Here is an 11,795-nt window from a genome sequence, read left to right on the forward strand (position 1 = left end):
TCGCATTCCTACATGCTTCTGCACGATCCGAATGGCAGCGCGTACCCTAGGTTTCGACTCGCCCAGCTACCCACGCCGGCACTGGCGGCACGAGCGCGATGATCAAGAGCGTCTGCAGCGTTGCTTCCATCAAGGTTGTTTGCAAGTCGGCCCCAATTGCGCGCGGGTTTTTGCCGCAGCGTTGCAAGTCCACCGACACTCGCACGGTGCGCAAGACGCCCCGCTTCTAGGGGCTACCGCCACGCCACTCCCAAATGACGAGCGGTCAATCGAGTCGACTATTGCCCCACTCTAGCGTCGTACAAGGCGCTAACCACGTTTTTAACCGGTGTGGACCAAAAGTACCTAGATCCGTGGGAGCTAGCCCAAAGTTACTATAGTGAGCTAGTAGAGACAGCTAAACCAGTGCAGTGGTTGACGCGCCGTGCCCCACATGCCGTCGCCGTGGCGAAAGCTACCATCGAGGTGGTTGATCTCGGCTGCGTAAAACCTGCTCTTGTACGAGGCGCTAAAGGCTGTCGGGTCGAGACCTCTTGTGCAGCTTGCAAACGCGACCTACGAATCCCATACCATCGTTTCTATCAAGTTCATGCACGTACAAGGCCGTCGTGGGGCGTCGACGGAGCGGCCAGTGCATTGATCGCTGTCATGATTCCGGACGCGGATGTCCAGAGACCGACGGGACTTTGACCGCAGAGCACAGCGTCGGCGTAGCGCTTGTAGCTGCCTTGCGCTCTTGTGTAGTAGCTGTTCAAGCCGAGCGCGGTGGCTTCCCAGCTCCCGGCCTCGTACATGTACGCGAATGTCGGCGCGATCGGACACCGGCCGAGAAGCCCGAGCACGGAGGAGAGGCTGGGTATCGCACAAGATTTGAGCAGCATGTTCAAGACGGGACTGCCGCCCATGGGTGTGTGGAGGGCGACCCATTTTGTCTCGGCGCTGAACGAGCAGACGCCGTTGGCGAGGGCGAGGCCCAGCACAAGGCCGCCCATCGAGTGCGTAACGACGATGAGCCGACCGACGCTGCCCGTGGTATTGGCCACCGAGAGCATTGACGCACAAAATTTCTGTTGCAGAACTGACGACGTCCACGGCACGGTTGTCGTATCGAAGCGCGCAAACTGAAGCGACGAGCAGCACGGTGCCGCGTCGACGAGGTCGTTGCCCCAGTAGGCAGCGTATGATGCGAGAAGGCTCGATGACTCGTTTGCGACGCCGGCGCCGTGAAAGAAAAGACAGGGTCGCCGCCCTGATCGACATGCACAGGGCGACCTCGTTGTGTTGGTGACCAGCGCCTCGGACAGCGAGGGGCAGGCGAGCGACTGACGAGGTGACACGGGCGGCGTCATCGACGTATTTCGGGCCAATGCAACAACTAGGGTTGGTGATATCGCTTTTGTGATGCCTAGCACAAGTAGCGTAAGCTACCGAGATGTTGACCGGAGAATGTACCAAGTTCTATGCTTTGGCAGATTGTCATCGGAGCCCCCAAGAACGTCGTGGCGTACGCGATGTAGCCAGCGTCACACGCCGAGACGTCATTGGACTGTGTCGCAGTTTGGATCGCGGCGACCACCGACGCCATCGACGGTAGCGTTGATGCAGAGCCGCACGTGACCGACACTTGTGATGCGCCTTCGACGACGCTGACGTAGAGGGCGCCGGATACCATCGTGTAGCGCTGGACGGTCGCTCCTTGGGTCATGTTGATGTCGTAATCAAAGTTGCCGTGCCCGGTTGCGAAGAGCGAGCCCGACGCATTCGCCGCGACAGAGCCGTTGAAGCCGACGGGAAGAAAATAATAAAGTTGACCGGAGAACGGACCCGCGCTCTCCAAGTAGCGCATGAGTGGCCCGTCCGAGCTGGTGGCGGTTGCCGGCTCCGCCAAGTAGAGAACGAGCAGCACGACACCCGCGATGCCAGCGGCCAAAAGACCAGCGCAGAGAAGAAGGTGTACAACTCGGTGCGGCCGACGCGCTGGGCGCTTGGCAACACCCAGGTCGTCCAGCGTTGTGTTCATGCTACGATTGCAATGCTTTTGAATCGCGCGTTCGTAGTCATGTATATTTATAGCGCCAGAAGAGTACCATCCCAACAGACAAAACGAAGGTTCGCAGAACCGAGGAAGCGGACAAGCCTTGAGCTCACCGTGTGCTAAGGCGGCCATGGAACCAGTGCTTCAAACACGTTGTGCTAAGATTATAAATGCCGTAAGAGAAGTTTCAAATGAGCACGGTAAGCTGATCGCGACGGTACCTACTATTGTGCAAAACACGAGCCAACTAAGCTTACAAGTACAGTAATACTCGTTGTGTGGATGGAGCGAGTGATGATGGAGCGATGACCAAGGCGGCCGCGACAGATCGAAGTATATCGATTGGCTAAATAAAATTGAAATGATACCTTTTTGTCCAATCACAGATAGTGTGGCCGGTGGCGCGCCACCTCCGTGAAGTCGAGACGCCAAACTACGATTGGAAACGAAATCGCCTATATTAGGCACATGGATAGCGATGACTTTGGAGAGTTTAAAACGCTACACCACACGCTCGTTGACCCCGTACAACGGGAGAAATGCTTCGTCAAAGTTTTGGATATTATCCGGATCCGGATACGCGACAGGCGTCGGCCGAGTAGATGTGGGTCCTTGGCCGTGGGTGGGATGGCGGCGGGCCTCGCTTTCTACCCGTACTTGATTGAGTAGGACATTTCTTGGCAGGGGAGTTCCAAACATCGTCGATGCAGCCAGAATGGACGGCTGCAGGCGTTGCTTCGTGGCAGTTCAACTGTAGTAAATGGCTATTACGCCATCATTTGCAACGCTCCTTGGCTGCAACAATCTACTACGATCGTCGGTCGCAAAGATTCCTTCCCGTTGGCGCCGCTTCTGCGCTTCCCATCAAGACTGGTCCAAGGCTGACTCGCTCGGCCTGTCCGGTGCTGTTTTTGGACCGCGCCCGCCAAAGATACGTTCTCGGACCAATCAAAATGCGCAATGATTTTAGCCAATCAGCTCTCGCCACTCTGGCCTGGCTAAATTTACGTCGCAGTTGCGAGCAAACGATGTCGTCGACCGAGCTCTCGCCGTCGCAGGTCGCTCTCGCCGTCGACGCGTACGTCGGCGCGACCCTGCGCTGGCTGGCGCTGCACCGCGGTGGCTGCTTCCCGCCCACCGTCCGTGGCTTCAACGTGCACCTGCCCTTTCCCGTGTCGCCCGAGACCATGGAGCAGTGCATCCTCCCGGCAATGAAGCTCGACAAGCGGCTCGTGCAGCGCCACAGCTACTGCAGCGCGCTCTGCCTCGACCTGCCAGGCCGCGCGATCGCGCAGGCGACCATCGAAGACGTGCTCGACGAGGCGATCCCGTTCTTTACGCAGCGCATGCTCACGTTCACGGCCAAGGGCCATACCTACCACTCGCCCGACGTCGACGGGATGCTCAAGCCGCCGCCGCACCTTGCAAAGGCGCCGATTGTCGCCAAGATCCTCGCCGCGCTCAAGGCCCACCCGCTCGTAAAGAGCGCGCCGTACAAGCCCGGTCTGCTTGCGTTTTCGAGCAAGGCGTCGTCGAGTGCCACGGTCGACCCGAACGACAACTATGCCACGTTCCTGACCCACCAAGTCGGTCTCTTTACCGGCCGCATGCAAACGTCGATCGAGAAGAACCTCTCGTACCACGACACGGACGTCAAGTCGATGCTCAAGGCGCCGGCAAAGTGGGACCATGCGACGGTCGTCGAGCACATTGTCGCCCGACTGCGCGAGAACCCGACCGTCAACTCCGTCGTCGACGCCAAGGGCCGCGTCCGCTTTACGCGCTTGGCGCCACCGTCGACGATCTCATTGGACGCCTTTGTGGACGAGCGAAGCGCGTACTTTCTCGGTCGCATGCGCTCGATAACAAGCGTCGGCGGCGTCTACTCTGCAGCCGACGTCAAGAGCCTCATCATGGTGCCCGACCACCTCGATGCGGATGCCGCGTATATCCGCGTGCTCGCAGCGCTGCAAGCGTGCACGGAGGTCGTGTCGACGACCGACACAACCGGCCGCGTGACGTTTACGGCGCTCGGTGCCACCACGTCGCCGGCACGTAGCGTGGCCTCGGCCGCCGAGGATGACGCGTCGGTATCATCGATTGTCGAGCTCATGCTATCGGATGACGTCACTCGCTTCCGAGTGCAGCTGCACGCGGCGTTGGCGTCGTCGAGTGGCAGCTTTCCCGTGCGCAACGTGCGCAAGCAGATGGAAGACCACAGGTACATTTCGTCGACCAACATATTCGCGATCGTCCGGACCATTGTGCACCAGCTGCTCGAAGACCCGGGTATTGCGATCACTGAGAATGGCGCCAAGCTCGTGCGCGTGCCGGGCGCGGTCCTGGCGCCGCTCACGACGCCGTCGCTGACGCCATTGACGGTCGTGACGCTCGAGACGGCCCGCCGCGCCTTGACGTCGCCCGTGTACCTCGGCGACGTCTCCAAGGAGCTCGAGACGCTCAGGCTCTCTCTGGCGGGATCGCTCAAAGCGGTGCTGGCCACCTTGCAGGCGCGCGACTGTTTTCAGATGGACACGAACGGCTTTATCAACGTCAACGACGGCGCGTGGACCAAGCAAGTTGAAGCGTACATTGGCAGCCAGCCAGCCGAGCGCAAGCAGCCCATCTCGAGCTTGACGTCCCGGACGCTGCCGCTGTCTCCAGCGGTACCTACTGTCGACGCACGGCCGACAACGCCATCGATCGACGATTTTGTCGAAATGAACGTCGCGTTCTTTACGAAGCGCATGCTCGAACGGACGCGGGACGGCGGCATGTACTACGTCGGCGACACGCAGGCGCTGCTGCAAGCCGGCGGACCGCACTACAGCGTCAATGCCTTTGTCCGCATCTTGAAGGCACTGCGGGCGCACCCGGACGTTGTCTACCAAGTCGACGCGGACGGCAACGGCTACTTTACGCAAGCTGTTCGCGATGACGTCGACCAGTACGTTGCGCAGCACGCGTCACTGTACTTGGGCCAAATCGCCGACTATATCGCGGGTGGCAACTGCTTCTTTACGTCGTACCTCCCGAGCCAACTGCGCACGATCGTTCCGGACACGGCGCTGATCGAGCCGGTCGTAGAGGCGGTCGTGGCGTCCCTCCAGCGCAACCCGCGCTTCCGTTTTGCTACGGACAGTACAGGGCGGGCGTATTTTACGACAGGCCAGCCGCGTCTTGGCGACACCGACGTTCTCAGCCAACAACGTACGACCTGTCTCCATCCCCATTGTTATAATACCCACCATTTCGTCTTTAGCGTCGAGCGACATCGAGGTCGAGCCCGAGCCGTCGGTCAGTGACGCGTCGTCATCAAAAGCCATGCCGACAACGTTTGGCAAGCTCGTCAAGGACCTCACGGCGCGCTTCACAGTGCAAATGATGCTGACGGTTGAGAGCAACCACACTCGCTTTCACGTCTCGTACCTCCGGGGCGAGCTCGGCAAGACGTTTCAAGGTGTCTGCCTCGCCCAAGGCCACGACGTCGCCAAGCTGACGGCTGCCATTGTCGAGCAGCTCAAGAAGGACCCTCGCGTGATCTACGACGCCTCGGCGGCTGTCTTTGTCAAGAACCCCGACACAACACACGTCAAGGGCACCAACGCCACAGGCGTCAAGACCACCACAACGGCGCCCGCCAAGGGCCAGGACGCAGACGTCAAGAAGCACGCGGCCGCGATGCTAAAGGGCATGCTGAAGCTGCCGGTGACCAACAAGCGCTTTTACGTCGAGTTCATTCCGGGCATCGGCGACTACAAGACGAGCGCGCTCGCCCGCGCCATCGTAGCCGAGGTTGCCAAGGACACGCGCTACGTCTTGCGCACCGAAGGTGTTCCCCGGCCGTTCTTCGAGAGAAAAGGCGAGACAAAAGCACCAAGCGTCAAGTCGACCCCGTCCCGCGCCCCACCAACTCCATCGCGCGCCCCGACAGTGACAAGCCTGTCGATGGACAACGCGGCCAGCAACGGCGATACCTCGCACGGGCCGACGGTTGTGTCGACGGCCGCGCAGCTTCAACACACGGTCGGCGCCCTCGACGTGGTGCAGTCGCCGTGGACACCGCGCGCCGTCGCCCTTGACGCCCATGGTGTGTGGCCTCACGTTTTGCTTCAGTTGGCGAGCGACAATACGGTTATCCTCATCGACGTCGAGAGCACTGGAGCCAACGCTGTGCACACTGCGCTGTACCCGATGCTGGCGTCGACCGCTGTCACCAAGGTCGTCTACGGCGCCCATCGTCTCGCGGCGACGATGGCGCAGCTGCATGCCGACTCGATACCGTCAGTTGTCGACTTGGAGCTGCTGATGGAGCACCAAACCACGCGCTTCAACGTTCCATTCGCCAAGATGCTCTCGCTACTCGGACTACCCGCGCATCCGTATCCCCGGTACCTCGACCGACCCGACTTCTTTGATCAACGACCACTTCGGGCCGAAGCGACACAGGCCGCAGCAGCGACGGTGTCTCAGTTGCTGGACGCCTACCATTCCTCGGAAGATGATGTCAGCTGCAACCGCGATGAACTTTTGACCGCCTCCAACCAGCGACTGCATCAGGCCATTGCTTCTGATGGTCAGCGGTCGCTGTGCTTTGACGCGCAGCAGAATCAGCGACTCGTCTCGACCGAGTACCTCCAGGCGTGGCGACCCCACGACGTTGTTTCGAGTCCGCCAGTGGTGATCCACGAAGACTTGGACGACATTTTGGGGTTATTGCCACCTGACCTCGCGGCGCCACTGCTCCAACCAGAGGTCAGCGCTAAGCTACTGGACATTGTCTTGGACCTCGGACGCCGACCGTGGGCGTGGGTCAACGGCGCGCGTTTCTTTCTCGATCCGAGTAACCACGACCGCGTCGTCACGAGAGACGACCTCGATTCGATCGTGGAGCGCGTCGGCGGCTTTGGCAGCGACAACCGCGCCGGCCTCGAGCGACAACTGCACCGTATCTCGGCGATTCGCAACCGCCAAGACAGGATCATCGCCCTGACGATCCGCGTCGGCCGGTACATTGAAGGCAACGCGGGCTTGATCGCGGATCTTCTGGCAATGGAAGACAAGAACATTCTCTTCCTCGGCGAACCAGGCTGCGGCAAAACCACCATCGTCCGCGAAGTCTCTCGGCAGCTTGCGACCAAGTACAACGTCTGCATCGTCGACACGAGCAACGAGATTGCAGGTATACTACTCTTTATCTCGTGCTGGTAGAGAAGAAGAACCCTAACCACCTTCTGTTCCAAAGGTGATGGCGACATTCCGCATCCGTGCGTGGGCCTGGCGCGGCGCATGATGGTGCCGTCGCTCGACGACCAAGCCGCTGTGATGGTCGAGTGCGTCCAGAACCACACACCCGAGGTCATGGTCATTGACGAGATTGGTCGCCCGAACGAAGTCGAGGCCGCGCGTACGTGCAAGCAGCGTGGCGTGCGCATCGTAGCCTCGGCGCACGGCGACCTCCGGAAGTTGCTCAAGAACAAGCCGCTGCGAGGTCTTGTGGGCGGCGTCGAGTCGGTGACGGTAGGCGACGCACTGGCCAAGGAGAAGCAGAAGAAGGATGACAACGGGCCGCTGCGAAAGCTCTTGGCGCAGCGTGGTGGTGAGCCGATCTTTGAGGTGATTGTGGAGCTGCGTCGGGGGCAGTACAACGCGTGGCGCATCGTGACGGACGCTGCGTCGGCGGTCGATGGCATTTTGGCCGGCGAGGCGTACGAGGCGCAATTGCGGACGCGGGCGACTGATGGCATCTACTACAGCGAGCAGAAAGTCTAATTGAATATGATTGTGGATCGATACGAGTGAAGTCGTCAGCTTATGGCGCTTTATTTGTGGCATATGCCAAAAGCAAATTTTGCATAATTGTCGATGTTCCCCTCGCACGCCGACGTGGAGGTGCAATTTATCATCTTCAAAATGACAAGTTAAAGCCGATGTCATTGGCGCATCGAGCAGCTCAGCGACCATGCCATCTCCGTGACAGACCCGACGGCCACGGTTCGCTTTGCCATACGGTCGCAGAATGCATTGAATCATTGGAGTAGCACCCGGTGCTTGCGGCCGGACACACTGTGGTCGCAACACAGAGCCTTCGCGAGGTGCAACATTGTCGTTGCGCAGGATTGGTGTAAAATCTAGCCAATCAAACGCCGCCGAAATGGATCTTACGCTGTCAACGCCCGCTCGGGTTACTTTGCCAACGTCGTTTGCGTCTTGGTCGTACTACAGCAGCACGCAAAGAGCGTGGTCGTACTACAGCAGCACGCAAAGAGCGTGGTCGCTGTGAGTTCGTCCCGCAAGAAAGGCTGGAGCCTCTCACCGTTCATCAACTCCGACAATTTGAGCATCTCGACGAAAAACTTCGATGCTCTCGACTCAGATCTTACAGCATTCGCTCATTACGCTAACGGCTCGGTGCTCCACCATGACTCGTAGTCCTTCTGATACGTTAATGCGCCACCAGGCTTGCAATACAGGATTGCTACTACCGGTACTGCGATGGGTCAATATTTTAGACTTGGTAATTAGGCCCCTCCTTGCCACGGCTGGCGGGTCATGGCGTAGTACATGAGTTCGTCCTCCTCGTCCTCGGGGCCGTGTTTGGAGCGGCAGTACCAGTACGTCAAGTAGGACGCGAGTAAGATCGAGAAGCCCGACAGAAGGGATGCCGTCAACCCTACGCCGTCGCCGACAGTTTTTCGCGTACTTTGAAGCACGCCTTGAAGTCTGTCGTAGAAGCAGACGCCTTCAGAGCCCCACAGGGCTCTGTACTCTCGGAGCTGGTTGTACCGAGCGATGCGCGCCTCTTCGTATGTGAGGAGATACGGCATCACGAGCTTGCTCGCGTAAAAGAGGCAGAACGTCGTCGCTGTCTCGGCCACGGTCTCGGGGCACTTGTCGTTGATCCAGTCGCGCAGCCGCGACGGTGGCAATGAAGCCGACACAATCTCACGGCAACCGTCGCACGCCACGTCAATGTTGGTCTCGGGAAGGCGACCCGGCGCGTTGCAGAACGTCGTCAGCGTCGTTGCGTTGGTGACGATAACGCCATAGTAGAGACCCGAGTCAAAGGCGGTTCGGTTCCGGCGTGTGTTCTCGACGCCCTCGAGCAGGTAGGCTCGAAAAAGCGTCTCACGCATCGGGAGCTTGGAGCAGTACGCGACACCCTTGGCCTCGCAGTAGGCTTCTTCGAAGACGCGTTGCGTCGGTCTGTCGGGCACGGCCAAGTAGTACCTCCACGGCGTGATGAGGCTGTCATCGTAGTTTGGCATGCGAGTGTCGAGACTCAAGTCAAACCAGGTGCTGCGTGTGTCCTCGTATTTGGTGGTGTCGCTTATGAGAGCATAAAATGCGACGGCGGCGATCGCAGCGAAAAGTCCGGCGTTGACGAAGACGAGGGCGGGCGGGAGGGCCGAGCGAGCCAAGTTGAGGGACTTGTAGCGGCAATACATCAGAGCACCAAGAATACTGACGAGGCCGACAGCTGCACACGAGAGCATTGAGTAGCTCGATATGAATACAAGGAGCTCGGACGAGCCGACCGTGATGAGAAAGCCAAGGTACGCCACGACGGTGAGACCACTCCAGACGAGGAATACTCGTGTCATCGCAGCAGGTTTGAAAATGAACTAGAATCTGGACATGGCGGTTTTTGCCAGCTGTAGACACCCTGTCAAACGGGTTGGAAGGTTGACCCATCCACACCATCTTGTCTCATGCCAGCTGTTGTCAAAGCATTGTACAGTATCGACTCCTCCATCCATTCTAGTGCTAGAGATAGAATTCTCGGGTGTTTGGACGGCTCAAACCCGAATCGAAGCAGTCGTGATGCATGACAACCGGTCCATTTCTGCTTCTGTACTATAGTATCCAGATTATCTTGCATAAACTGTCTAGTAACTGTCGCACTCTCGTGGTGGACACGACACGCCACATGTTGTTGGATCCCGCTCGATGCTCGCAATTTACTTTTCGATTTCATGATAATCTCCAAAGACTCCGTCGCGACTACCGTCGTTGCCATCGCTGCTGTCCTCGCGATTGCCCAAGGCGTCGTCGCCTACCGTGTCTCCAACGCATGGCTCGTCTCGTTATTTGTGCTGGCGCACGCTCAGGCCGCCAAAGCCGTCGCCATCCTCCTCTTCTTGTTTGCGGCAGCCGGTCTCTGCTCGCTCGTCCAGCCGCGCGGGCGCCGCAAGGTGCAACTCGTCGTTGTTTTCGTGTTTGTGGCCGCGTACGCCAGTCTCCTTGGTCTCGTTCTGGATGGAATGGCGATCGTCCAGACCAACATTGAGGTGACGGCGCTCTTCACGTCGTACCAACATCGAGTCGACACGGTACTCAACTTGGAGCCGGGGTCTGTATTTTCTCAGGCGAAAGACGCGGGGTACCTCGAGTGGCTCCCAGGCGGCCGAGCCACCTCGGACTACTCACTCGGCCCCAACACGGAGCTCTTGGAAGCCTATGGCAACTACTCCAAGGCGGCGGCAAGGACGTTCGATGCTGCGTACTGCCTCGGCCAAGGCAAGACGTTTTGCGATACGCTCCCGTTCTCATCAACGATCGTGCTGCCGGGCATTTGGCGCAACAAGAATGCCACGCGCGCCATGACTTCTGCGCTGGCGACCTTGCCAACGACCTTTGCCAACGTCACGATCACGTCCGCGACGACCATCAACAGCTTTTGCGCCCAAGCCGACGCGACGGCGCTGGCAATGTCCCGCAACGACAACATGACGCTCCAAGACGTCTGCGTCAGCTGCGCCGAGCTCATGAAGCCGATGCCGACGCAGTACGCCGACGTCGCCTCGTACATTCAGACGACGTGTCCGCTCACGGTCGCGCGCAGCGAGGGCCTCTTTTGCATGGCGAGAGCGCACCCTTTCGACGCCTGGTCCCCGATCAACACGGAGACCAACCAGCGTCGCAAGGTGTGGAACGACGATACGCTGCCGTACGGGAAGCCGTCGATGAGCGAGTGCTTTGGCCACACGCTGATGGCGCCCGCCCGACGTGACGCGCGAACGCTGGCGGTTGCCCTTAGTGCGCTCCTTCTTCTCAACGTCGTTGCATTTGTCTATCTCTGGCCACTGCGCCAACCCGACACGACGTGGGCGTCGCTCAAGCGCGGAATGAAGAAGTTGCAGAAGCGCTGGCGTCGCGACGAGCTGTCGATTAAAGCCATCACCAACGACGTTCGACTCGTCGAGTCGGGGCCCCTTGCTACCAATAACGTTGTCGGTTGCCGCACGGTCCAGTAAATATCGATAATTTCGTAGATCAATAGGTTTAGGTTTAGCTTCTTGTAGCCCGTCTTAATTCACTCACTCTTCATTTCAACTCCTCTTGAGCACCTGTCTTCTACCACCCTCGGTGCGCAGACAAAGCAGGCCTCAACATGGTCCATGAGGTCGGTCGCGTGCGTGCCGGCGTACACGTTGCGCAGACGAGCGCGTGTTGGTAAAGACGCGGTTCGGGAGCAGCTCGTCGGGGAGCGTGACTTCGACGTATTTGAGTTGCGTGTCGTCGACCAAGGAGCCGATGAGGTTGGCGCAGTACAAATCGCGGTCGAGGTCGTAGTCCGGGATCTCGAGGCGGTCGGTCGCGAGCAAGTAGCGGCGGCGGCCGTCCTTGTAAATCTTGGCCTTTGTACCCTTGGCGGGAATTGGCGCAACGTGTACGCCGGCACGCACGCGACCGACCGCATGGACCAAGTTGAGGCCTGCTTCGTCTGCGCACCGAGGGTGGTAGAAGACAGGAGCTC

At 59.2% G+C, this 11,795-nt stretch overlaps 5 protein-coding genes across 5 annotated transcripts; 2 read left to right on the forward strand and 3 right to left on the reverse strand.

Annotated features, from left to right (window-relative positions):
• Window positions 1-384: 384 nt before the first annotated feature.
• SDRG_15808 (hypothetical protein) lies at window positions 385-2,020 on the reverse strand (the record flags this gene model as incomplete). The annotated part of the gene is made up of 3 exons (XM_008621990.1): window positions 385-555; window positions 600-1,405; window positions 1,453-2,020. 3 exons carry the CDS (start codon window positions 2,018-2,020, stop codon window positions 385-387), a joined length of 1,545 nt encoding a protein of 514 aa, XP_008620212.1.
• A 1,034-nt stretch (window positions 2,021-3,054) lies between these two features.
• SDRG_15809 (hypothetical protein) lies at window positions 3,055-7,890 on the forward strand. The gene is made up of 3 exons (XM_008621991.1): window positions 3,055-5,245; window positions 5,298-7,217; window positions 7,281-7,890. Exons 1-3 carry the CDS (start codon window positions 3,064-3,066, stop codon window positions 7,805-7,807), a joined length of 4,629 nt encoding a protein of 1,542 aa, XP_008620213.1. The 5' UTR covers window positions 3,055-3,063; the 3' UTR covers window positions 7,808-7,890.
• A 636-nt stretch (window positions 7,891-8,526) lies between these two features.
• Window positions 8,527-9,639, reverse strand: SDRG_15810 (hypothetical protein; the record flags this gene model as incomplete). The annotated part of the gene is made up of 1 exon (XM_008621992.1): window positions 8,527-9,639. The coding sequence occupies one exon, from the start codon at window positions 9,637-9,639 to the stop codon at window positions 8,557-8,559; it is 1,083 nt and encodes a 360-aa protein (XP_008620214.1). The 3' UTR covers window positions 8,527-8,556.
• A 372-nt stretch (window positions 9,640-10,011) lies between these two features.
• On the forward strand, window positions 10,012-11,340 carry SDRG_15811 (hypothetical protein; the record flags this gene model as incomplete). Its single annotated transcript, XM_008621993.1, has 1 exon — window positions 10,012-11,340. The coding sequence occupies one exon, from the start codon at window positions 10,012-10,014 to the stop codon at window positions 11,290-11,292; it is 1,281 nt and encodes a 426-aa protein (XP_008620215.1). The 3' UTR covers window positions 11,293-11,340.
• An 84-nt stretch (window positions 11,341-11,424) lies between these two features.
• SDRG_15812 (hypothetical protein) lies at window positions 11,425-11,762 on the reverse strand (the record flags this gene model as incomplete). Its single annotated transcript, XM_008621994.1, has 1 exon — window positions 11,425-11,762. A coding segment is annotated over one exon (338 nt), but the record flags the coding sequence as incomplete, so codon positions are not given.
• Between the last annotated feature and the right edge of the window lie 33 nt (window positions 11,763-11,795).

Source organism: Saprolegnia diclina (assembly GCF_000281045.1).
Source record: "Saprolegnia diclina VS20 unplaced genomic scaffold supercont1.103, whole genome shotgun sequence".
In the NCBI taxonomy this organism is placed as follows: domain Eukaryota; phylum Oomycota; class Saprolegniomycetes; order Saprolegniales; family Saprolegniaceae; genus Saprolegnia; species Saprolegnia diclina.